Below are 26,116 nucleotides of genomic sequence, written 5' to 3'. Positions count from 1 at the left end.
CTTGGGTTTGTTTTTGCTCGAGCTGCGGAGACATAAAGAGAGCGTGATGAGAGGAGAGGCTAGCCAGTCTCAGAGACACATCACAGACTTCTTTAGAGTTGACACTGGACACCCGGAGGAGTTACTACCAGAGCAAAGCTTGTTGCCTCACACCAGAAGCACACTGATCGACCGAGTGACTGAGCTAGGGAGGTCCACACACCCACGACTGCAGAGGACTACACAGCATCGACGGAGGCTACATCAGAGGATTCGGATCACTTTGGCCCGACATGCACGACGCCCAGTCAAACTGCTGACCATGGAGGAGATTGATGAGATCCGCCAACGATCGATGCTGGATCTCTTGTGATTTAGCTATGCTAGCTAGCTGCTTAGTTCACACCTACCAGTTTAGGATTCCATATATTTTTATTTTGTCAATTTGTTACTTTGACTTTGTATCAGATCCACCACATTGTAACGTTCTGGTCTCATAGGTCACTTTGGCCTTTTGAAGACGTTAATATGACATTTCATTTCTCTCTCTCTCTCTCTCTCTCTCTCTCTCTCTCTCTCTCTCTCTCTCTCTCTCTCTCTCTCTCTCTCTCTCTCTCTCTCTCTCTCTCATTTCATTTCATTTCATTTCTCTCTCTCTCTCAATTCAGAGTGTGTGTGCGCGCACACGCGCTAATAAAAAGAAGAACATGGTAAAACCTTTCGATCACCCAATTGTGGTAGATTGATTATACGACGTTAAAATTCTCTTCTTCTCGTGTGTGGGTGTGTGTGTGTGCACTTGCGCGAGCCCTCTGCCGGCGCTTGGTTTACCACTTGCGTGTATCTGCCCTTGGGCAAATCAGCAGTCTGCGTGGCAACGTCAGCTCCAGCTTGTTCAGCCTCAGCACGTCCTGCTGCGACAGCCTATTGGGCAGCCTTGCGTGTTTGTGGACCTCAAGGTGTTCGTGTGTGTCTGTGTCTATGTCATGTGTGTGTGTGCGTGTACGCTCGTGGGGGGTTTTGGGTGTGGTGAATCCTTTGGCCACTCGTCTATCGCGCGACTCTATTCTGCATAACATCTACCCTGTGCAGGCCCTTCACAGCGCGCCGATGGTTGAAGTTTGATCTCGCCTGCACGCAGTCCTTCCGTCGTCTTGTGTGAGAGAGAGAGGTGTGTGTTTCTGTACAGCTAGCCGGTGTGTGTGTCTGTCTGTGTCTATAGCAGTTATATATCAAAAACCTCTCAGAAAAAAAAAAAGAGAGTGTGTGTATGTGTGTGAGCTTCACATGGATTCGACAAATCAGTATATATATAAGCGTCGGAAAGCCATGGAAACTTCGGATATGGATGCTTTGAACCTTATCAAAGAATGTTTGCATGAGGACTTCGAGGATGCACGTCAAGCCTGGGAAGGATCCGCTCCCGTCATGGAAGTGCTCATCCCTGTACAGGAGCTTATGGATACTGTTGCTCAATATGCACTTAAAGCGGGGATTCTTTTTTTCCTGGGTAGAATGCCTACGGCTCAAGATGTAGGCCAATGGGTTTATTTCCTACTCAAATGGCAACCAGTTCGAGGGGTTTACTTTGGCGTGCGAGGGTTCTACGAAGTCTTGTTGGCCGACATGGATGCTTGGGATGCTCTGCCTGAAATGTCTCCTCTTTTTTTCAATACGCAGATGACTCATGTGTTGCCCTGGTCTCTTACCAAGGACTAACAGAGTCTCATTCGTCACAAGTGTCCCGTCTGGGTTGAGGTGGTCGAATTTCCTCGCACTTGGCGTCATTTTCTTCCTTTGTTGGCTGCTCAGCTGGGCAAAGTCTTTATCCCTCCTAAGCTGGACGCAAACACAAACCGTTTTTGTATTCTGTGGGATAAGGATATCCCCACACCAGCAGGTATTTCGATTGATTCAAGGGATGTAGTGGTTGGAAAGCGTCCATTTAAGCTTAAATGAGGCAAGTTTGCAAATTCTTGCTTCCGATGTGGTAAATTTGGTCATATGCAATCTGAATGTCCAGAACCAAATCTGCAACCACCGTCCTTGCTCCTCAACCTCGCTCGCCTCCGAAATCTTCTACTGATGTTCAAACCAGAAGTTTCAACCTCCTCCCTGACAGCTGGGGCGATTAAAGGCAAGGGGAAACAATTACAATTGTCTGCACTTTCGATTTCTCCAAATAAAATAAAAAAAGGAAAAAGAACAGGTTTTGACCTCTCAAGCTTGGATAGTGCCCAAGAAACCCGCCAAAGCTGCTACAACTCGTGTTTCGGCATCTTCTCGTAATTATGTGCCTCCCTTGAAGAATGTTGCTCAGAAAAAACTCCCTTGTAATGACAACACTTCTTTGGCTGAAGCTTGGGACAAGGTTCGCTCTTACAAGGAAGTTGTTACAAGAGAAGTTTCTTCATCGCAAGGTGCCTTTATTTTCAATCATCGAGGTCCAGGTCTTGACCCACCTTCTCAGGCACCTACAGCTGGGGAGGATGTGTCAATGGGCACTGTTACTTGAGTTTTTCTCCCCCCTTTCTTTTCCTTTTTCCTCGCCCACTATATATACCATATAGAATGCATAGTTCTTCGAATTGCATCTCTTATAATGTGCGTGGGTTATGCAATCACGATAAGTGGCGGCTTACATGGTACTATGTACATACATGTAAAGCGGCCATTGTCGTTCTTCAAGAGCATAACCAGCATCAATTTGCAGGAGAGACTTCTTACTTTGCGGGCTACTGGATAGCTTATGCAGGATCAGTTGGCCATTTTGGAGTGTGTATGCTTGTTCGACATGAACTCTTCCCGACCTTCGTTTTTAATGACCCGGCTGGGAGATGGATGATCATCCAATGTATTGTTAATGGGGAAGTTTTCGAATTTGGAGGATTATATGCATACACAGCTTTTGCAGATAGGGCACGGTTGTGGAGTGCTATCTCTTCTTATTGTTGGCGTTCCAATGCCTTTCTCTGCGTGGATTTTAATAATGCACCAAACCTTGTGAATAATACTACTGGCCATTCTCACATGCTTCGTATGGAACGGCAATCATAGACCAATTTCTTTCGACATGTAATGGGCTTGATTTATGGCCCTTTTTACATGCGATTGATCCAGGATTCACTTTTCAACACAATGCTCAATCGATGTATCACGCTCGGCTGGATCGTTGGTATCTTTTTCTCATGCAACAGTATGATGAATTTGTATGCGAAATGAGGATTGATTATGCTATGTGTTTCTCGGATCATTTTCCCGTATGCTTGAAACTTCGTTTTGGCTCTTTTGATGTCAATGATCGCCTACCCGAGAAGAGACTTTTGCATGTCACTAATGCTTATCTCAAGCATGAGCCTCTTCGCACTATGATTGTGAATAACATCCTGCCTTTGCTCTCCTATATGTATGTTGATATGGACATAGCATAGTTCTGTTTTGTTATGCGTGTTCAATCGGTTATACAGGATTATGGCAAGGATTATTTGTCACGATTAAGGGAACAGGTTAATCAGGCAAAGGATGCTTGTAGCCAATTAATGTACTTGGCTAATCATTCTTCTCTTACTGACGCTCAAATGACTGAGTTGTTTTCTGCTCGCGCTATGTTAAGGCACAATGATGAGAGGAGATTGGCCAAATGGCAGACTCGAGCTCGTCAATAGGCTTTTGCAGATAAAGGATGTGCTTCTAAACAATTCTTCTAGCATTTGCATCACTCGAGGCAGTCTCAAGCTGTACGGAGAGTTAAATTACCGTTAGGGGAGTGGACCTCCACTTTCCGAGAGCTAGCACTAGCCCTACACTCTCATTATGGCAAGATTTTTGAGGTCCCTTCTTCTCCCACGAGAGAAGCTCGCCAAGCGCGTCACATGTTTCTATCGCATGTTACTCCCATTCTTTCGATGCGGTAGGCCCAAGACTTGGAAGTTGTTTCCACTTAGTCGGAACAGTATGCCAGCTTGCTTGATTTGGGTCGAAGGAGAGCTCCTGGTTGGGATGGTCTCTCTGTGGAATTTTTCTTGTTCTCCTGGGATTATTTGAAGTTGCCTCTATTGTTCACGATGAAAATACTGCTTGGGAACAACAGGAATTGCCCTCCTTCTGAAAAGAAGGTTTGCTCAAGCTGACACCTAAGCATGCATTGTGTGAAGAATTCTCACATTGGCAGCCTATTACACTCATGCCTGTGGTATATAAATTAATGGCAAAAATGCTTGCTAACCGACTTAAGTGCTTTCTGCATGAAGGCTTGCATCAATCTCAATACGGCTTCATTCTGCGACGTCAAATTACTGATAACCTTGCGAATGTCATCATTGGTATAAAATATGCAAAATATACTCGACAGGATATCTTAGTCATTCAGGTCGACAATGAAAAGGCATTTGATACTGTTCTTTGGGATTACATTGCGGATACCATGCAACATTTCGGCTTTGGGCCTAGGCTATCCCGTCTCGTGCTTTTCTTGTATGCACACGGTACTTCAGCAGGCTTGCTGGATGGTTCTCTCACAGAATCTTGGCCTTTGGGACAGTCGGTAAGGCAGGGCTGCCCTCTGAGTGCTTTGCTTTATGCGATCGCTACTCATCCCTTGTTTATGTATTTGGATTCCTTGACTTCCACTGGTAGGCTACATTGCCTGACTTTACCTTCTGGTCGGCAGTTTGTTGGTCAGGTTTATGCGGGTGACTCTTTGTTCATGCCTCGTAATAACTATGATGATGTACAGCAGATTATGCATACTCTTCACTTGTTTGGATTAGCAGTAGGTCTCAAAGTTAACTTTTGCAAATCCAAGCGATTGCCTCTGAAAGAGTGTGATTGGCATAAGGTATTGTGGCCTGGGGAGATTGTTCCTCCACATGTTTTGGTTCGCTATTTGGGTTATCCGTTGGGTTGGAATGTATCGGCTATGCAAAAACTAGATTGGGTGCTCCAACGTCTGCATTCCAAGTTGAATTATTGAAAATTGTCGACATGGCCACTTCATGTGCGTCTCAGGATTGTCCAATGCATCCTTGTGGCTTATGTGCAGTTTTACGTGCCTTTGTTATCCTGGCCTCAGTTGCGCTTGCAGTCCCTCATGTCCAATATTTTAGATCATTTTTTGGCGGACCTCGTCTAGCAAGAGGGGCCTTCGGCTTCTATCTATGGACAAGCTGTGTTCTCCCAAATGGCTTGGAGGGTTAAATATTTTGGACTTGAGATGTCATCTTCTGGCTCGGAAAGCTATGTTGTTGCCAGTTTTGGTGGAGCAGCAGCAACCCTAGGCTCTCATGGTCACACATTTGTGTGCGCACATTGTCACCCCTTCTTTTGGTCATTGGAAACCGACTTATTGGGATGTTGTTTTTGGGAAGCTTGAAGGACACATTCCTAGATGTCCCTTTACTTCTTCTCCAATTGTTGATTGGAAGGTTGTCACTTCGCATTTGGCTTGGGATGGTCGACGATCCTCTGGGGGTAACTCTCTTTGCTTGGAGAGTCTGCATTGGAGCAGGGTTTTTGCTTCGACTTTGATTCAACGGTCTCCTCGCCAAGCGTATTTTCCTTCCCAAAAAGGAATCTGTCAGGTGCATCAGGTGGTTGATGACTCGGGTTATGTTCTTTCTTTCGCTGATGCTGTCACCCGCTTTCGGTTGGGCCTTCATTATTCTCCTCTCTAGCGGGTGATTCAAAGGATCCTTGCTGCTCACTCATCCATTCATCCTCTGGATGTGGACTCTCGCTTCTCTGATTGGAATCTGGCTACTACTAGATTGGACTGCATCTCAGGTGCCAGTGTCTATGCCATCCTTCAGTCTGATGTATGGATTGTGCATCAGGTAATCAGCTGTGGTCGCTTTCCGAGTCATCCTTGTGGTGGCAACACACACTATCTCGCACTTGGCAGAGTCATCTGCCTTTGAAGGAACGTGTTTTCTTGTGGCGGTGCTTGGTGGGAGCTCTACCTGTTGGCAGTGTGTTGCATGCTTGGCATATTGCGCCTTCCCACTGCCCCAGATGCCTTGAAGCTGAGGAGACCGTGCCACACTTATTGTGGTGTTGTCATCACTCCAGAGCCTTCATTCGGCAAGTGTCGACTGCTCTTCGGCTGCGTTTTCCTTTCGGCTTTTTTCACAAACGATTTTGGCTTTTTGGGGTGCTTCGGTCACCGCAATCTCAGTTTGCGGTGTTCTTCACCTGGGTCAGATTTTGGACTATGTGGGCCATCTGGCACCATAGATTCCTTAATGTTCCAAGGCACTTTTGTTGACCCCTTTCCGTATTTCAAATTATCTCTTGGTCAAGCGCTGCATTTTGCCTATGACGCTTGAGACACCGGTCTTGATACCTACAGGATTTACTTTGACTGTTTCTAGCCTTGATACCTACAGGATTTACAAAAAAAAGTGTGCACACTAACAAAAAGAAGAAAATGGTATAACCTTTGTATCACCCAAGTGTGGTAGATTGGTTATTCCATTTCCCTCTTGATTAGTAGGTCTTGAGTTCAACTCTCCTCATCGGATAGATCTTAAGGTCTCTTGGGATAGTTTCCTACGATGTTAAAATTCTCTTCTTCTCGTGGGTGTGTGTGGGTGGGTGTGTGTGTGTGCGCTCTAACAAAAAGAAGAAAATGGTATTAACCTTTCTATCACCCAAGTGTGGTAGATTGGTTATGTCATTTCCATCTTGAATAACAGGTCTTGAGTTCAACTCTCCTCGTCGGATAGATCTTTAAGGTCTCTTGGGATAGTTTCCTACGACGTTAAAATTCTCTTCTTCTCGTGTGTGTGGGGGTGTGGGTGTGTGCGCTAATAAAAAGAAGAAAATGGTATAACCTTTCTATCATCCAAGTGTGGTAGATTGGTCATGCCATTTCCCTCTTGAAAAACATGTCTTGAGTTCAACTCTCCTCGTCGGATAGATCTTTAAGGTCTCTTGGGATAGTTTCCTACAACGTTAAAATTCTCTTCTTCTTCTCTCTCTCAATTTAGTTGTTTTGAAGTGCTAAAAGTCTGTTCCAATCTGTTCTTTTCAGTTGGCATGTGGTGCTGTCCCGTTATAAGTGCCCCACTTTACCTCGTCATTGGTCCTGAGTTGCCACCCACAATCCTCCAATGCTCCAACTGATGGTTGGCAGCTTGTTCAATGCCGCCATGCTTTTCGTCATCAGCACTTCATTGCCCGGTAGTGCCTGCCCCCACTCCAGTCCCTTCACATAACCTTAGCACATCGTGCCGGGCAGCCAGTCTCCACCCATGAGAAGATGCTGAGGAATCTTCCACGGCTGGCTGCCAATCTTGAGCACAACTGCTCCGGCCAGCCCTCAAGGAGACGGTTTTTCTGAAAATGCCTGCTCGGATTGGATGGGAAGGTGCCGTTGCTATGGCTGGAAGAGGTGGGGAGTGGACTACACCGGCCAGCCAGCCAGTTGGCGGCCAAAAAGTGAGCTGCACACATAGGTTAACGCCCCTGCTAGATGCCTTTCAGCTGGTCGGCCGTCCTAGATGTGCTCGTGCTAACAGGCAGCTTTGCCAGTTCTTTAAAAGGTGTCAGCCACCCCACGGAGTGCCCGTCCTAGAGGCTCCCTGCTACCACTCAGGAGCCTGCCCCCACCATTGCCAACCCTCTTCAACTTTCCCACCCCATAGACTCTTTCGCGATTGATAAACTTCCATCCATTGCCAGTCATCGCTCCCTTTGCGTTCACTCTGGCTTTGCCTCTTCCACCTCTTCGATCTGCACTTGGTTGTGAGCCTAGCCCCTCCACCCCTTCGCCTTTACTTTGTATCCCTACCCCTGCTCCCCTTCCCCTTTGGAGCCAGTTTCACACTTGTTACCCCCTGACTTGGGCCTTCCATCGTGGTGAGATGAGTGGTGATGGTCTTGCCAAAGAGGTTACATTAGAGTAGGCAAAGACTGTTTGATCTTGCAGACCACCAAGAGCACCAGGATATTGATCCCATAGAGTACATCAGAGGGAGATCAGAGGCATCCAACTATGACATGAGCAGACTAGACAGAGGGAGATTCAGCCGGCTTTCTCATCCCCTGTTGCTGTTGCGATTCTATGAGGATTCTTCTGCTAAGATGCTAAAAAAGCTCCTTCCTTTCTCTTTCCCTCTCAACCTTGGAAACCTTAGAAACTTGTGTTGAAAGGAAATGAACTTTTTCAGACTACAGCGTGTATGTGCCCTTGTCAATCTCTTTAAATTTGTATTTATCTTTAGGGTTTGCGTCTTTTAAGGACAATGAGATATGTGTCTTTTGGTGCCTCTAAAAGAATGAAAAGTGGATTTTTTAATTTTGAAACAATGTTCAATTTTGTTCCTTTTACTGTAGAACTATTTGGTTTTCATTCTTGCAACAGGGTGGAATAACATCTTCAGACTTGGCAACTAAAGCCATGAAAGCGAGGAAGGCAGAAGTTCTTGGTCAAGCACTACCTGGTGTTCCAATCTGGAAGCTTGGCGTAGGAAGCAGACATCCTGGAATACCATACATTGTGTTTCCAGGTTAAGCATCTGCTGACTTAGCTATAATTGCATTTGTCTCCATGATTTCATGCATACCATCAGTGGAATCAGATCTTAGTCACTTTGTCAATCTTACCAGAACATTCTCTTTTTTCTTTTAGTTTAATAATGAGAGGAAGTGTTTCTCCTTGGTTATGTGATATGATGGACCATCAGCGGAATCAGATCTTAATCACTTTGTCAATCTTACCAGAACATGCTCTTTTTTCTTTTAGTGTAATAATGAGAGGAAGTGTTTCTCCTTGGTTATGTGATATGATGGTGCTATCCAAGTATTTTGATAAACAGACAGTAGTATCTAAAAGACGTTCGGGATAAGGCTCCAATAAAGCCTTCACGACCTTGTTTTAAATACATTTTCCTATTTAATATGCCAAGAAAAGTAGTATGTTTTCTTGTTTTTGTGTACATGTGGGCTGTGGCCTTGTTTTCTTATACGTTTCCTGTTTAATTTGCCAATAATAGTAGTATTATTTCTTGATGTGCCGAATTTTTTTTCAATATAACTGTATTGAACCCAAATATGCCAATGGTCTATGCACAACCTTTCTAGCATCTTTTTGTGTGATTTGATGAAGGCCGTACATGTCTTAGAGCACTTCATCTGTGAATCTTCCATGACCTAAGCACAGGCAAAACCTGCTTTAAACATGGACCAACAGAGTAGTGATCAAAACCAGCTAAAAGATCAGTCTGGAGGTCTTCAAAGAGGAAGAGACAACTGCTACTTTTTCTGCAGGGAATGTAGGGAGCTCTACTGCGATTGCTGGCATCGTAACAAGCTGGGCAAGCAAGCCTCAAATTGTGAAAGAGATACTTCTTGTATGTGTCATTTGAAAGCATTTTTCACCAGATTTTGTGCTGCTTTTGAAAAATAATGTGAGTTTGTTTGTGACAGGAAGCAGCAAAAGAAGATTATGCTGTTGGGGCGTTTAATGTCTACAACCTTGAGGCGATCCTAGCAGTCGTGGCTGCTGCAGAGTCTGAATTGAGCCCTGCCATCTTACAGGCATGTCTCTTTTGTTGAGGTGGGGCTGGCAAAAGGCTAGGTTCGTATTTTGAAGTGACCGTGAAAATTTTAAAACAGATCCATCCAAGTGCATTTAGGCATGGTAAAGGAGCATTGGTTGCAGCCTGCATTTCAGCTGCAAAGACTGCGAAGGTCAGGGAATGCTTTGTGTATTGAGAGGATAAATCAGTCAAACACTGATTTCTTGAAATGTTTGAAGCCTTTGAACTCATAGTTTTTTATGTGTTTCTCAAAGGTTCCAATTGCAGTACATTTGGATCATGGGACTGATGAGCAAGAAATTTTGGCGGCTATGAATATGGTAAAGTTATTCAAGTCAATACAACAACGTTTTTCGAATGTAAATGCTAATTCATCATATTTTAACTGTCCAGCCATAGAAGCCGAGTTTAGTAATGTCATCATACCTTACAAGCTAGAGCCACGATTTGATTTAAACAAGAGAAATTCTCACCCTTGAAAACAACCTGAAAGGCAGAAGTGTCATAGTAAATGGGACATTCAAGTAATTATAGCACACTGGATTATCTGCCAGCCCTATTTTCTCTTATTCCATGTGTACAAAATTTTGCAATATTCACGGTCTTATGGGGATAGCAGCAAATAAGGGTTACTTGTCCTTCTTCTCTTTACTTGGGGTTAGATGCCTCACACAAAACACTCAGATTATCTCGGATATTTCATCTCATAGACAGTGTATATAAATCACCTATTTTATGAACTCTTGGAGCTAGATTCTGTGATACCCATGGAGATCTCACATCACATATTGCAGCAGCATTACATTGCTTGGTCAGTTGGGCCTTCCTCACTTGCGAGCTTTACATACCGGCTCTGAGTGTGATGTGTGTGTGTGTGGGTGTAGGTGTCTGCAAGTGTTTGTGTGAGAGAGAAAACTCTGTCCACGCCTGCAAACCCTAGCGCGTCGTCCTCTGTGTGCTGCTGCGTGTTGAGTTGCTGCACCCTTTATGCTGCAAACCCTAGCGTGAACAGATCTTCACTTCCGCAGCTGACAGAGGTCTTCTCGTCAGCAGAGCGCTCTGTCCTCCAGGTAGCATGAGCAGATCCTCTCTCTGTAGCAAGGGTCTCTGCGCGCGTGAGGGAGGACTGTTCGCTGCCTGCATCAGTGGTTCACAGCAGGTTAGGGTTCGGCCCAGGTGCTTCTTCACCTGTACATTTGTATGTGTGAGGGTGCAAGTGTGTGTGTGTGTGAGAGAGAGCTTCTGCTCGCAAGCTTTTCCTGTGCAAAACCAGTTGGGTCAATTTCAGCAGTTATTAAATCTTCACAGCAGCAGATCCTCAGAAGCAAGGATTTACTAGCTTTGCATTTGAAAGTTAAGTGTACATATGATCTAAGGTCTTTGTTCGCTCCAGTAGGCTTCTCTCCAGCTCTCCAGAATTTCGGCGCTCCCGATAAGGTGTATCACAGATTCTGTATCTCCTGCTCTTTGCTCTTACAAGCGCAGGAAAATGGTCATAGAGTCCTCGGAAATGGGCGAAATCCGAGCTTGCTTGCTCAAGGATTTTGAGGATGCCAGGAATGCTTGGGAGGGTCGGGAACCCCCCATGGAAGTGCTTATTCCAGCTCAAGCCCTCATGGACCCAGTGGCTCAGTATGCTCTCAATTCGGTCATTTTGTTTTTTCCAGGCAAGATGCGCACTACGCAGGATGTGGGCTAGTGGGTCGATTTCCTTCTTACACGTCAAGCGGTCGGAGGAGTGTATTTTGGTGCCAGAGGTTTGAATGAGGTTTTGTTGGCAGACACTAACGCTGGCAACATGTTATTGGAATTATCTTCCTTGTATTTTGGAACACGGATGACACATGTACTGCCATGGGCCCTCACTAAAGACTATCAAAGCCTCATCCGTCACAAGTGTCCAGTTTGGGTGGAGATAGTTGGCTTCCCGTGTACATGGCGACACTTTCTCCCTATGCTTGCTTCTCGTTTGGGTAAAGTGATGTGTCCTCCCACACTTGATGCAAACACGAATCGGTTTTGTGTGCTTTGGGATACAGATCTTCCCACCCCCGCAGGCATTAATGTCAACTCGGGTGACCCTCTCATTGGAAAACGTCCTTTCAAGCTCAAATGGGGGAAATTTGCCAATTCCTATTTTCGTTGTGGGAAATTTGGTCACATGCAATCTGAATGGCCTGAGCCAAATTTGTAGCTTCCTCCTTCAGCTGTTCCAGAGCTTGCGGTCCCCCCCCCCCCCCAAGAATGAGGTCTCTAATCCTAGATTATCTTCTATTGGGCCCTCCACCTTGACTACTACTCCGCCTCTGGATAAAGGAAAGTCAAATCTACCAGCTCCCCAAGCACTCCGAAAAAGGGAAAGGCTAAAACGTTAAAAGTACGATTACCGCTTTCCCCTCGCAATTATGTACCCCTTGCTATGAAATCTGTGGTGCAAAAGCCCCTTCCTTGTAATGATAATCGCACACTTGCGGAAACATGGAACAAGGTGGTCCTTGCTGGCGTTGCTTCCCTTGATACAGGCATGCAGGATATTGTAGTCGAAACACGGTTGGCCGATGATGTGCCTATGGGCACGTCAACGTAGTCACCTTTTTCTCTTGCCTTGTACATATTTTTTGAATGCATAGTTGTGTTAAATGCATTTCATACAATGTGCACGGGTTATGCAACCTTGCGAAGTGGCTATTAACCTAGCACTATGTACATACATGTAAGGCAGATATTGTTGTTTTGCAAGAGCACAATCAACATGAGTTCGTTGGGCAATGCTCGTACTTTGCAGGTTATTGGATTGCGTATGCTGGTTTGACGAGCTTCTTAGGTTTTTTAATGATGGTTAGGCATGAGCTGCAATCAGTTTTTGCGTACAATGATCCGGCAAGTCACTTGACAGTGGTTCAATGTATGATTAATGGCCAGGTGTATGAATTTGGGGGGTCTATGCGCATACAGTCTCGGGCCAATGGGCTGCTTTAAGGCGTGATATGTCTTTATATCCATAGCTCTCCAATGCTTTGCTTATGTGGGTGATTTTAATCATGCTTCCGCATCTTCTGATAACACTACAGGTCATTCGCACATGTTGGGTGTGGAATTGCAAGCTTGGACAGATTTTATTGCACACACACACATGTTGGATTTGTGGAGTCTATTGCATCCGAATGTTTCTGGATACACTTTTCGCCATAATGCTCAATCCTTGTAATGTGCAAGATTAGATCAGTGGTATGTCCTGCATATATGATGAATTTGTATACGAGATGAGCATTGATCACACATGTTGTTGTCCGATCATGCTCATGTTTTGATGACCTTGTGCTTTGGGGGTCTACACTATGACCAACCCCTCTCTCTCGGAAACCTTTACTACACATCATTAATACCTACCTCTCTCATGAGGCATTTCGAGAGATGATTCATAATGTTATTCCCCCTTTGGTCACCCAGATGTATCTTTACTCTGATTTTACTTGGTATCGTTTCGTTATGCGAGTGCAATGTGTGATTCAAGATTATGGCAAGCACCATATGCATCAATTACGGGGAGATGTTGAGGATGTCAAATCAATGTATCAAAAGCTCTAACTTTTGGCTATTGCGTGCTCATTGAGTGAAGGTGAGCTAACAGCGTTATGTCAAGCCCGAGTGCGCCTGCAACATAATGATAAACGCAAACTTGATAAATGGCAGAATCGAGCTCGACATAGGGCCTTTGTGGATAAGGGTTGCGCCTCGAAACAGTTTTAAGCACTTGCATCATTCCAGGGCTTCTCAAACCATCAAGAGGGTTACGCGTAGCTCGGGTTCTCGGACAGCCTCTAAATGTGACCTTGTTGATGCCATGGTTTTGCACTCTGGGCAAGTATTTGCTGCTCCACCTCTAGTGTCTACTGAAACTCATCATGGACAACAGTGTTTGTTATCTATGCTGCATCCGATTCTCTCGCCTGCTGATGCCCGAGCCATGGAAGTTGACTTTACTGAGCATGAATTGCATTCAGCCTTGCTTGCTCTTGGCCGATGGTGCTCCCCTGGTTGGGACGACCTCACAGTGGAATTTTTTATTTCCTTTTGGGAGCCTTTGCTCTACATGATCAATGTTGCATGTAGTAAGCAGAATTTGCCAACATCCTAGAAAGAAGGATTGCTGAAATTATTACCCAAGCAGGCACTTTGTGAGCAGTTTTCGCATTGGCATTCGATCACTCTCATGCCCGTTGTATACAAGATCTTGGAAAAGATGATTGTGTATCGCATCAAGGAGCCTCTTCATGAAGGTATTCATCCGTCTCAATATGGTTTTATCCCCCGTCGTCAAATCATAGACAATTTGGCGAATGTTTTGATTGGCATGGAAATGCTAAATACACCCAGCAAGATGTGCTCGTGATTCAGGTTGATATTGGAAAGGCCTTTGATATAGTACAATGGGATTTTATAGCTGACACAATGCGGGCCCTTGGATTTGTTCATAAGTCATCTAATGTGGTCTATTTCTTATATGCCCATAGTATGTCTTCAGGCCTTCTTGATGAGGAGTTGACTGACCCTTGGCCGCTTGGGTGTTCTGTCCGCCAAGGTTGTCCCCTCAATGCCTTACTGTATGTCATTGCCACCCACCCCTTGTTGATGTATTTGGATCATTTGGTTTTTCTTGGTCATCTTCACGGATTGCAACTACCTCTGTTTTTCACCTCTAAAATGCACCGAAACACTTGTTTCGCAGGTCCCTAGCTTTTCGAAGCTCTTGGGACTCTTTGGCATCAAAAAGGGTCGAAACCCTAAACTTGCAGAAACCCTAAACCTGCAGAAAATTACATCAAGCTGTAATTTTCTGTGTTGGCCTCCGTTTTGCATGCCCGTCGCATCCATAGCAAGCTCTCGAGTTCCCGCACTTGTATGGCTACTTGCCCTTTGATTTGGACGAGATTTCTTGCGAGAAATCTCTCCGGATCAACCTATACTTGTTGGGAATTCGTAGTTAGCTAATCCGGTACCTGTGCAATAGGCTCTTGCCTCGGTAATCGTGCATGAACCCACAGAACTGTACATACAGATAAGTAGCCCTTGAGTTGGGCATCACGATTCTGAGGGAGAGAGGTACACAAAAGCTGAATTATCGTACTACATAAGACAGAGGAGAAGGAAAGCTTTCCATTAAATCTATGATCACCTACACCAACTACTCACACACACAGTAGGCACTTAATAAAGTCAAATCAGCCTTCTCTCTTGCCTTCATCGATTTTGGGCGCCCCCTCCTTGCTGAGGTCTCTGGCAGATTACTCAAGAGCCGCCATGTGTCCAGTTTGTCCTTTTGAGTTAGTTTCCTAGTACCACCAACTTATAAAGTGTCGCATGGGGCCTAAATGACTTTGAACTGAGTGTAGCCACCCTTTTACTACTCGGATTTCAGTGTCGATCGGCTCAGCCATCTCATGGAAACCTAGGCTTCATTGTCGTGGGTTACACTCTCGGCCATCGACTATTTCACACTAGCCATACAATGTCCGGCCATTTGTGACTTCAACAAGAGGGTCCAAAAATTAAATAAAAATCAAGGAAAAGAAACCAGCAACTAAAGTTAGTGGTTGTCACAGCCTCGTGACATACCCCCCCCCCCCACCTCCCAAAATCGCAAACGTCCTCGATTGCATGCCTAGTATACATGCCATGGATGATTTGGTGTGATTAGCACCCTTTTATCAGCACATGTATCCGCAAGAAAGGTCGATACAAATGACTTAATAAAACCTCATACTTGTGTTATTTTTGTTTGCAATAGAAGTGAGCATTAACACTTGTTGAGCCATGTACACTTCTATGGCACTGAATCCGTATGTACTTATGATGTGCTATCTCCATCATCACCCCTCTTTTGAGCATGTTGAGTTGGGGTATACATATGTTGTAAATCAAAGGCTTCAAGTAAAGTTGCAATATATTCGGTGACTCTTAACAGTTCACTCTCTTCCATCCACTTTCGCATCCGTATGTGAATAGTTCTTGAACAATCAAATAACGCCGTGCAACTTTTTCCTACTTTCTCTCCTTATGTGCCAAAATCTCTCTGCTTAGGTACGAAGATCTCATTAAGTTCCTCAACTTCTAGTTGATTTTCATGTGGCATATCTTCTAGCACATCACCCGCAAAGGGTCTTAGAAGACTCACTTTAAACACATTATAAATCTTCCAAGTGTCATGCAATTTCAGCCTATGAGCAACATCATTGATCTTGTCAAGTACTTGAAAGGCCCATAGTAATGCATGCTGAGCTTCGGAAACAACCTTTTCTTGCCCTTCATCTTCTTTAATCCGGCCTTTTCAAACCGTAGAAGAACCCAATCACCAGGTGAAAACAATAGTTCACATCGGTGACGATCAGCAGCCCTTTTTTACTTTGCTTGAGTCTTCTCCAACGCAAGCTCGATTTTCTTATACATTTCATCCATGTTCTCTACATATCGATCTGCTTAAAAAATCCAATTTCTTGTGTGCAAAATGGGAGGAACCTTTTTGCCACCCGCAACAATTTCAAAGGTGCCTTGCCTGTTGACTAATGCACCGTATTGTTGTATGCATACTCAAGCATGGGTAAATACTATCTCCACTTGCCCTTACTATGTGACACATAGCATTTCATCAGATCTAAGACAATGGATTTAGCCTCTTCTGAGGATGAAATGAGGAGGAAAACTTTAGTGTAGTGCCCATGCTTTCAAACAAGCCTCTCCAAAACAGGCTCATCATACGAGGATCACGATCACTAACAATAAGACTGTGGCATATCATGGTGTACTTGTACATGAACAACCGTGCCATGTGATCAAATTTTATCTTCTTCCTGCCAGGGATGAAATGGGCGTGTTTGCTAAACCTACAAATAATGGTGCATATATCATCATTCCTTGTCGGCGTTCTTGGAAGATCAAAGATAAAATCCATAGCAATATTTTCCCATGGCTTATCTGGAATAGGCAATGGTTGCAATAACCCTGGTGTCTTTTGCCGGTCAAACTTAACATTTTGGCAAATTAGCATGCTTGCACAAAGGCATCCACATTGGCCAATAAAATAATGTCTCGACCGCTTTCATTGTCGCATCTATACCACGATGCCCTGCATACGATGGGACATGACTTTCTACCATAACCTTATGTTGCAATGGCCTAGTGACACATAGTCTGCCATACATCATCATAAAACCATAATCACTTTCGGTGTGTGATCGGACGGAAACACAGAAATAACTGCAATCTTTACACTTTAATACTTCAAACACTTAATATCTGAGAAATGAACGACACGTCGCGGCGGCCTTCCCAGCCAAGACATATTGGCCCCAAAGATTGGCGCCCCCTGCGGTATTTCTTTATTATTGCTTCAAATTGGTACAACTCTTGATGGAACATCTCCAAAAGCAACGAGCAAAAAAAGCGGAAAATCCATAGTGTGCCACGTGTCAGCAGCAATGCAAAAAGCGGGATTTTCGAACGGTCTGCCATGTCATCAATTCAACGCATTTCACAAAACGTCCGTACTATAACCAGGTTAGTAATTCAGCTCAAACCATAGGGGTTCCGTACGGTTTACCACGTCATTAGCTTGTCACATACCCCTCTCTTAAAGAAGAGTAATCGTCCTCAAGTACACGTGCAAAACAGTTTTTCTCTTATTTACAAAACACAGTCAAGGTCACGACCCGAAGGTCACTCAGATATCTTAGTGCCACGCAAATGATCATTGATGAATGGATCTTGCTTAGATGTTGATCAGACACCCAAGATCTTAGCGAATGTCTATAAAGGAACACTAGATCTTGCTTGATTGGTATTCACATCCAAGATCTTAATCTTAATCATAATCTTAATCTTTATTGATTATAAATTCATACAACAAAATTCCCAGTTCATTCTAATCTACATTCATAGTTCTTTCTTTTAAACTGCAGTCGCTCCTTGAGTAGCTTGATTTCTTAAGTTCAACACCGATTCCTTGTTCTTCCGTGTCAATTAGTTAGTTCGTTCTCTGTCCTCAAATCAAGCATGGTATTTGTAAAACCATGGCATGCCCAATAGAACATCACATCCTCCCAAATCCATAATGAAGAAGTCAACTGGATCTAAACATGTTTGAACTTGTAATTGAGTGATCCGATCAGTGGTGTCGATGATGTGTAGGTTCCATTGGCCGTTTGTGCTTCAATTTTGTGTCCCTTTGGCATATTCTTCGATACTTAATCTTGCAGCTGACTTTGGAGAGATGAAATTTTGCATAGAGCCAAAGTCGAAGAGGATAAGGGCATCTTGATCTTTGATTTTTCCCATGGCTCTGCATGGTTCATTGGATGCATCGACGGTGGAAACACCTATCAAGTTGGAAATCAATCCACCTGAAGGTCGGAACTTCTTATTTCCTATGCTTTCATACGTGGAGGGTCTTTTATTATTGGGGTTTTCTGGGCAGTCCCAAGTAGTGTGACCGTGAAGGCCACATTTGTAACACCTACCTTCTAATCGGTATTGTGCCATCTCTTCAGAAGTGAGCCTTCGAGTAGGAGTGTTGGAAACTGTACTTGCTCTTGGCTGTGGGGTATCTTGGTTAGAGGAGCGAGGATTTGGATTTCTTTTGAGAGAAGGTTCAATGAATACCAATTCCTTCTACATAATGTGATAGCCCACTCTTGCATGTGACATAAGTTGTTACATATTTGAGACTACTTTTCCTCCACAGTAGTCTCGCAATGGAAAAGGTAGGCCTCAATGTACTTCTCAATTTGTTTTGCAAAAGTAATGTCTTGAAAGGTGGAAATTGGCAGATAAGCATCCAAAATCCTTTGATTGTAAATTGGAAGTGTGTCCGAAGGGTACATCCTGGACCAGACCATGTTGCAATCATATCTACTTCGAATGTCTCATCAAGAAAGCTTGGGTAAAATGCTAACTTGAAATCGATCCAAGTTTTGGGCTAGTCCGGTTTCTTTGCCAGAGTAGCCCACCATGTCAATGCACTATCCTTAAGAAAAGATGTAACTCTGAGCAACTTTGATTCTTCGGTAAAGTTCCCATTTCTGAACAGGATGCCAAATTGCTGTAGAAATTTGAGAGCGTTGTGAGCATCGTGGACACCGGAGAATGCAAAAAACTTTACTGTAGCACCCCAATCTTTAAAAGTTTTTGGACCAGCATCCGTTGTCGGAGGTGTCGAATAGTCGCATAGGAAGGTGGGAGAGGGGCCACAGGTGGTGGGGGGGAGTAGTAGTGTAAGGTGGAGGTCCAAGGGGCATAGGAGGTAAAATCTCCGTAGTAGCACGAGAATGTTCTCGTGAAGTCATATGCTCAAAATACCTCCTAAAAATTGAGAGAGATCCCTAAAGTTTTGTTGAGACGAGGCTCCCATAGGATTTTGTGGTACAGAAGAATACATTTGGGAAACGTGTTGAGGGACAACTGGGGCCAGCGGAGGATTTAAAGAGCCCAAGTAATTGTGCAGGGCTTCCAAATCAATTCTATCATGTGTCGGGTTCTTCATTTAATGTTCTGCCAAGTACACCAATTGTTGGACCACATACTTTGAAAGAGATGCACAACACACGAGACAGGGAGTGGCGGAGTTCCACCCCAAGTGGCCCCAAGCCATGGCGCCCCTTTCGGTTTTTCTTTATATTGCATCAACAAGGTACAACTCCCATAGCTCTGTTTTGCATCTCCCACGGGTAGACTGCCAAAGTAAGAGCCCATGGGTTTAATTGAAAAGCCCTAGGCCCAAAAGCAGTTTACATGAAAAGCATTCAAGTTATAAAAGCATCTAGACTCCTTAAAAGCTGCCAACGCCAATCATGGAAATCCGTACAACTGCCACGTCACCATGCAACAGCGTTAAACACGGAAATCCGTACAAGGTGCCACGTCAGCAAGGCAGCGCAAATTTCGGGATGGCCGTACAATCTGCCACGTCATTAGTCGGGCACACAAGTCTTATGTGTGTGTGTGTGGTCCTGCTTTATTTCTCCCTAATCATTTGGGCCCCATCAGACGGGGTCCCATAAGTTGGTCGGAACTCCTCTTTAAAAATAGGCCACTGGGCAAGACTTTACTAGTTGGTAAAACTTCTTCTATTGCTTCTTCTTAGGGTTTAGGTCCCATCGACGAGGATCCGTAGGTTGGCTCTGTTCTTCAATGGCTTGACACGTCAGCAGTTTGTGACACTAGGTGACTTCCCGGACGCACTAGAGCACTTTGACAAACCCAGTGAGAAAATACAGCACATTGAAATCTTTGTTTTTCGCCTCTAAAATGCATCAGAAAACCTATTTTGCAGTTCCCTACCTTCCTTGAAGCTCCTGAAACTTTTTGGCATCAAAAAGGGCCAAACCCTAAACATGCAGAAAATTACAGCAAGCTGTAATTCTCTTTTTTGGGCTCCGTTTTGCGTGCCAGTCGCATCCATAGCAAGCCCTCATGTTCCCGCATGTGTAGGGCTACTTGCCTTTTGATTTGGACAACATTTGGATGACATTTCACATCGTATACTATAAACAAGCCCTGAGAATTAAAATTCTTTGGGTTTCAAATAGGGTTTTGTTTTTCTTGTTTTGCTGAAATAAGCACTGGTGGTCTTTTGCTACACTTAGGAGGCTGCTGACAAGAGTGATTGATTTCACTTTCACGACATGGCAATCATGGGGCAGCAAGATCCTTCACTATTTTCACATACACTCAAAGAGTATTCCATGGATCAGTCATTTTGAATTGGTTCAGACCTTCCAAGTTTTCTCCTTTTTTATCATCAGTTTCCCGATTCTTCTTTATTAAAGAGAACTAGAATAAAAGAAAATGCTTCCCAAAAACTGCAGAGATACAGATTCGAAGTCTCAATGATCATCCTCAGGTAGCTTTGTGAATGTCTCTATTGACTAATTTTGCCTTAAAGCATCACACAGTTTCTGAGGGAGCTAGATAGACAGTGATAACAATGTTCTAAGTTGACACATATTCTCAGGAATTGCATAATCCAAACATAAAAAGTATCATACACAAAGTTATAAAAGATGAGAGTACCTGGACCAGGCTCCTGTGAGTAGCTGCTGCTGTCCCTCATGTTTGGATGTGATGAAAACTGATCTACTTAACAAGGTTCATGAACCAAACTGCTTACTTTTGCTATGATATGCTTACTAATGAGTTGATTTGAACATTCATTTAGAATCTTATGACTTTCTATGAGACGAGACAAATTGTACCATAACAGTTTTCTTTGTAATTTATTTGCCAGATTGCTTTCAACAAATTAGGTACAGTAGTATTCTTCTTAGTCTCACCAGTTTGCAGATGACAAGATATGCTTCATTTAATATTGTAACAAGAGGTTCAGGTGCAGAGCACATCCATTGAAACTTAGCATGACTCGGAAAACCGTAACGCATTCATAAGGTTCAAGATCGAGATGTGATCAAAGCGAAATGTGTGCACACTGTTTTCCTTGGAAAAAAAAAACCTTAATTAAGAGTTACCTATATGTTCGGCATAAAACATAGGTGTGTCTTCTCTGCAGGGTTTTGATTCCATTATGATAGACTGCTCACATCTGCCTTTTCAAGAGAATCTTGAATGTACAAGGCGTATTGCAGAAGCTGCCCACTTGAAAAATGTATTTGTTGAGGCTGAGCTTGGCAGATTATCTGGTACAGAAGATGGCATGACAATAGAAGAATATGAAGAGAAGCTGACTGACCCAGCTCAGGTTTGTAAGGTCTTTAAGTTTGCGTGATGCACAGTCTTAATACTTTGTAAGCAATTTGCAATAGCATGTTTGCAACCAATTTTCAGCAATCTCATTTCAATGGTATGGGTCTCAATCAGGCTGATGAATTCTTAAGAGAGACCAAGGTCGATGCCCTTGCTGTCTGTATAGGGAATGTTCATGGAAAGTATCCAAAAGATGGTCCGAAGTTAAAGCTTGATCTTCTACAGGTAAGAAACTCTGTGGCAGGCAGCTTCTATTTATTTTGCTACAGATGATGACTTTTACCATGGGATTTATTCAGAAACTTGGGGAGGTTACTTCAAAATATGGTACATTCTTGGTGCTGCATGGTGCATCTGGCCTTCCAAGCCATGTTGTAAAGGTATTTTTCTTCGTTCGCTTCTGCAACACACAGCATGAAGTGGCCTATGGGGAGAGTCCCTCTTCTTTCAAAGCTGACTGTTGAAGTCCCACTCTGTGTCTTTTGCTTATATCAAACTCATTGACAGATGATTCCATTTTTAGGTTCAATTTTGGGCCTTGTGGTCCCTTTAGAGTAGTACAGGTCCCTTTTTACTTCTTTGTGGCATCTGACTAAAATTACATTTTTCCTTTAGCATTGCTGAGATATCTTTGCAGCCACTTAAGATGTGTTTTGATTGTTTGCATGCCATCTCTACCATCATCTGTACATTATCTTCATTGTGGGTTTTCCCTCACTGAGTCCTCCCACGTGTACAATATAGTCCTACCAAAATGTGTGTGTATGTGTGTTTATCCTCACGTTGAGGTTTCCCATCTGTAAATTAATCCAAGATTTACACACACACACAAAAAGTGTGCCCTTTTTTTTTGTGAGCAAAAAATGGGGCTTTTAACCCTTGGCATTACATAAAATGGACTGTACGTCCATATACAGAGATATGGGAAAAACTCAGAAAGATATACAATGAGATCATGGGGGAAAATCCCAAGACAAACTCTTCTTTGTCAGCTCATTACTAAACAAACTTTTGTTCATTCTAGGAATGTATCAAGAACGGCGTTCGCAAGTTCAATGTCAATACTGAGGTACGGTCAGCTTATGTCACTGCACTGAAGGAACCCAAGAAGGATCTTCTTGACACACTGTCATTTGCTGAAGAAGCAATGAAGATGGTCATCGCAGAGAAACTAAAGCTCTTTAGTTCTTCACAATATTCATCTGGAGAAGGCAAAGCATAGAAGATTGCAAGTCGGAGAATTCCCATGCAGATGGATGGATCCCTTGATCTATTATCAAATTGAACAGAACTCTATTCTTTGCAGGATAGTAATCACGACGATTTGTGTATTGACCCCTGCAGCTAATTATAAAACTCTGGATAATAAAGGCAAATGGTACATTCTTTTATAGCCAGTCATTGCTGACTCTGACAAATTCTTTCTCATAATTTCAACACATTTGTCAACAAAGGGTCGAGATAATGGTTTGGAATGAATTCGTGGGTTTTCAAATTGTTTCCTTGCGCATGATATTGGTTAAGTGGATTCAATGGCCATGTTGTCCAACATGTTCCATTGATACATCTACACTTATGTTCTTCAAAGTGTGCTTGGAAATATGTCACCATCTAGATGAGAGTATTGTATGTACATCAAAGACCCTTTCTATTGGAATATTGCATAGAACAAAAGGTGTCATGCACGTAAGCATGTCATTGCCAGGAAAGTTCTCTAATTGCAACATATGCTTTCCAAACACAACCTTTAATTCAAATAATGGCCTTCTTGTGTGATAATGTGTGGAGTGTCGCATTTGTACTTCGGAAAGTTTGTCGTCGGAAAATTTGATTTCTTCCTTCTCAAGAAAGATCAAAGGATGCTCTTATACCTCTTAGCTCGTCAATGTCAGAAGGATCTCTTCTCGACTTGTTTGGTCTAGTAGAGAGTCTTTCCAATTCTTTTCGATGAGAGCATACTTCGGAGTGTTGTATTTGTTCAGCCTCTCTCTTAAGGAACCCAAACGAGGCTATTTCCTCTTGGATTTTGGGATACAGCTCATTAGTGATGTTGTGCTCTCAAAGACCACACGCATACAATCTTGTTTACTCTCATAGTGTAAGGTTCAGGTTGTGAATTGTAATGGGCAGTCATTTCCACCAAACCGGCTGAAGGGGTGTGTAATATTATGTACCTTGTTTCACCAATTTTGTCTTTAGACAATTCACTTTCCTTCCCTACATTTGTGTCAAAGTTGATGATGCAGAAGCGTAGAGACCAAAGAGAGTGAGCACGAGAGAAGAAGAAGAAGAAAATTTTAACATCGTAGGAAACCATCCAGAGAGACAGAGAGAGAGAGAGATGAAATGATATATTAACGTCTACAAAAGGCCAAAATGACTTATGAGACCAAATTGATTACAATGGTGAGTCTAGTACCAAGTCTAGGTACAAACAAAGAAAATTACAAACTAGAAACTGAGATAGGAGTGCTACCGACTCCTATGGGTGGCTGGTAAGCTGAGCAATGGTATCATGCCACAAAGGTACAAAGTGGGGATAAGTGTCACCATGATACAATATAGCAGTAGCATGAAGTCTATCTTGACCGACACTCTGGGTGTCGTGCTAAAATCCTGTGGATCCTCTGCCGCAATCGCCGCCGGTGCTACATGGCTCCCCTCCTCAGTCGTGGTTGTCTCGATCTCCCCAACTCTATAGCTCGGTCAATGAGAGTACCACTGGTGTGTGCATGTGTGTGTGTGTGTGTGTGTGTGTGTGTGTGTGTGTGTGTGTGTGTGTGTGAGAGAGAGAGAGAGAGAGAATGAAATGAAATGAAATGTTATATTAACGTCTTCAAAAAGGCCAGAGCGACCTATGAGACCAAACTGATACAAAAGTGGTGAATCTGTTGCAATGTCTGAAAAGTGTGAAAATGAGAAAATAAATGCGAAAAACTAAATACAAAGTATTAGATAGACTTCTTAGGAGCATTTTGGGTATCTGGCTAGAATGCTTCTAATCCTTTGTTGTAGTCTCCTCCGGTGAAGTGTGCTTTTGCATCTCGGTCGTGGTCGTCTCGATTTCCTAAGCTCAATTTCCCTGTCAATGAGGGTGCCTGGATCTGAAATGGAAATGTTATATTAACGTCTTCAAAAGGCCAAAGTGACCTATGAGACCAAAAAGTTACAATGTGGTGGATCTGAAACAAAGTCGAGTAACAAAATAACAACATAGCAAAACAAAAAATACTATGGGATCCTAAGGTGGTCGATGTAAACTAAGCAAAATGAGCAACTGGTTGGGATAGCTAAATCACAAGAGATCCAGCATCGGTTGTTGGTAGATCTCATCAATCTCCCCCATGGTCAGTAGTCTGATCGGGCGTCGTGCATGCTTGGCCAGAGTGCTCCGAATCTTCTGATGTAGCCTCCGTCGATGTTGTGTAGTCCTCCGCAATCGTGGGCGCCTGGATTTCCCCAGCTCAATCGCTCGGTCGATCAGTGTGCCTCTGGTTTGAGACGAATGTGAGCTCTGCTATGGGAGTAGCTCTTGCGGGCTATCCAGTGTCTGCTCTAAAGAAATCTATGATCCGTCTCTAAGACTGGCTAGCCTCTCCACTCATCAGGCTATCTTTATGTTTGCGCAGCTCGAGCAAGAACAAACCCAGGCATCTCTGACCCTCGTACACCATGACTCTGGAGAGTGGTCCAAAACCCTCTTTGAAGAAGCAATGGAAGCGGCCTCGTATCTCGTAGTAGACGGGGCAGCGGCATGTGTAGTGCAACTCTGTCTCAGGCTTCATGTCACACAAGGGGCATGTCCTGGCCTCTGCTGGTACTCCGCTGTATCTCCCAGTCTCAATCCGTAGCTGGTGAGAAGATATGTGTAACTGGCCAATAGCACATCGTATCCCATGAGACAAGTGGGTGTCCATGTATCTGGGTCTTGTCACAAAACCATCCTTTGTAAGCTGGAGAAGATGCTCTCTGTAGAAAGCTATCTTCGTGCCCAGCTCCTGTGCTGGTTGTGTCCATGTCCTCCTGGTGTCTAGCTGGGTCAAGTCTTGGCGGATGGGCTTGGTGATCTCGGACTGTGTAAGAGTGAGAGATGGTGCATCCAATGAGTACTGGAAGGGTGGCAACATGTCTATGCTAAACCCATGCGCCTGAAACTATGATGTCATCTCCCCATACCAGCATGCTGTATCGCCTTGCATGGCTAACTGTCGAGAGGACTCAAGTGCAAGGCGGGCATATCTGTCTCTAGGAAGTTCCCACATGCGGTGTATGAAGGAGACTGGTCTGATGAGCGCCTCAACCTCTAGTGGGGGGGACGCTAGCTCTGCTCGGATAATGGCACGTGTTACTGAGGCCTTGGCTCTAATGAGCCGCGAGATCATAGGAACGAGAGGTTTCTCCATGCTCCCCCATCCATCAGTGCGAACCGACCTCCCGTGATGATCCAATGAAGGTCCCATATCTCAGCTCCATAGAGCAATGCAAAAGGCACCAAAGTGTCAGAGCCAGAGCTTCGTCCGAGGCTCCTGAAACTGAACCTACGAACACATCTTCTCCAATCTACCCAATGTTGCATGGGCTCTAGTCAATCTGGTCTCTGCTGCTCTCCTTAGTGAGAATGCAGGTCTGCTAAAAACCACTCCAAGGTAAGTGTAAGCATTTGTATACTCCACAGTCTCCTGGCTATATGTGGATGTAGGTGTTGACCTCTTGATCCATTGTGGGGTGGTATTAAACACCATAACCTTGGTTTTACTAAGGTTGACAGACAAACCACTTTTGTGGGCAAACCTATGCAAAGCATCCAAGTGACGTTGCATCCCCTCCGGAGCATATAACAAAAGTGG

The 26,116-nt window shown here is 43.9% G+C and overlaps 1 protein-coding gene across 4 annotated transcripts in view; it reads left to right on the top strand.

Annotated features, from left to right (window-relative positions):
• LOC147436264 (ketose-bisphosphate aldolase class-II family protein) overlaps nt 1-22,764 on the top strand; it is a 221,722-nt gene extending 198,958 nt beyond the window's left edge. For all 4 annotated transcript variants that reach the window (XM_086489196.1, XM_086489194.1, XM_086489193.1 and 1 more), the window contains exons 34-42: nt 8,342-8,486; nt 9,247-9,329; nt 9,406-9,516; nt 9,595-9,669; nt 9,773-9,838; nt 21,076-21,264; nt 21,384-21,494; nt 21,569-21,649; nt 22,294-22,764. In XM_086489196.1, coding sequence (XP_086345322.1) covers nt 8,342-8,486; nt 9,247-9,329; nt 9,406-9,516; nt 9,595-9,669; nt 9,773-9,838; nt 21,076-21,264; nt 21,384-21,494; nt 21,569-21,649; nt 22,294-22,491 — 1,059 coding nt within the window. In that variant the 3' untranslated portion in view covers nt 22,492-22,764. The remainder of the gene's footprint in view (nt 1-8,341; nt 8,487-9,246; nt 9,330-9,405; nt 9,517-9,594; nt 9,670-9,772; nt 9,839-21,075; nt 21,265-21,383; nt 21,495-21,568; nt 21,650-22,293) is intronic.
• Nucleotides 22,765-26,116: the final 3,352 nt, after the last annotated feature.

The sequence above is a fragment of the Adiantum capillus-veneris genome, chromosome 18 (assembly GCF_014529385.1).
Source record: "Adiantum capillus-veneris isolate H3 chromosome 18, ASM1452938v2, whole genome shotgun sequence".
NCBI lineage: Eukaryota > Viridiplantae > Streptophyta > Polypodiopsida > Polypodiales > Pteridaceae > Adiantum > Adiantum capillus-veneris.
This window is presented reverse-complemented; position numbering and strand designations above follow the sequence as displayed.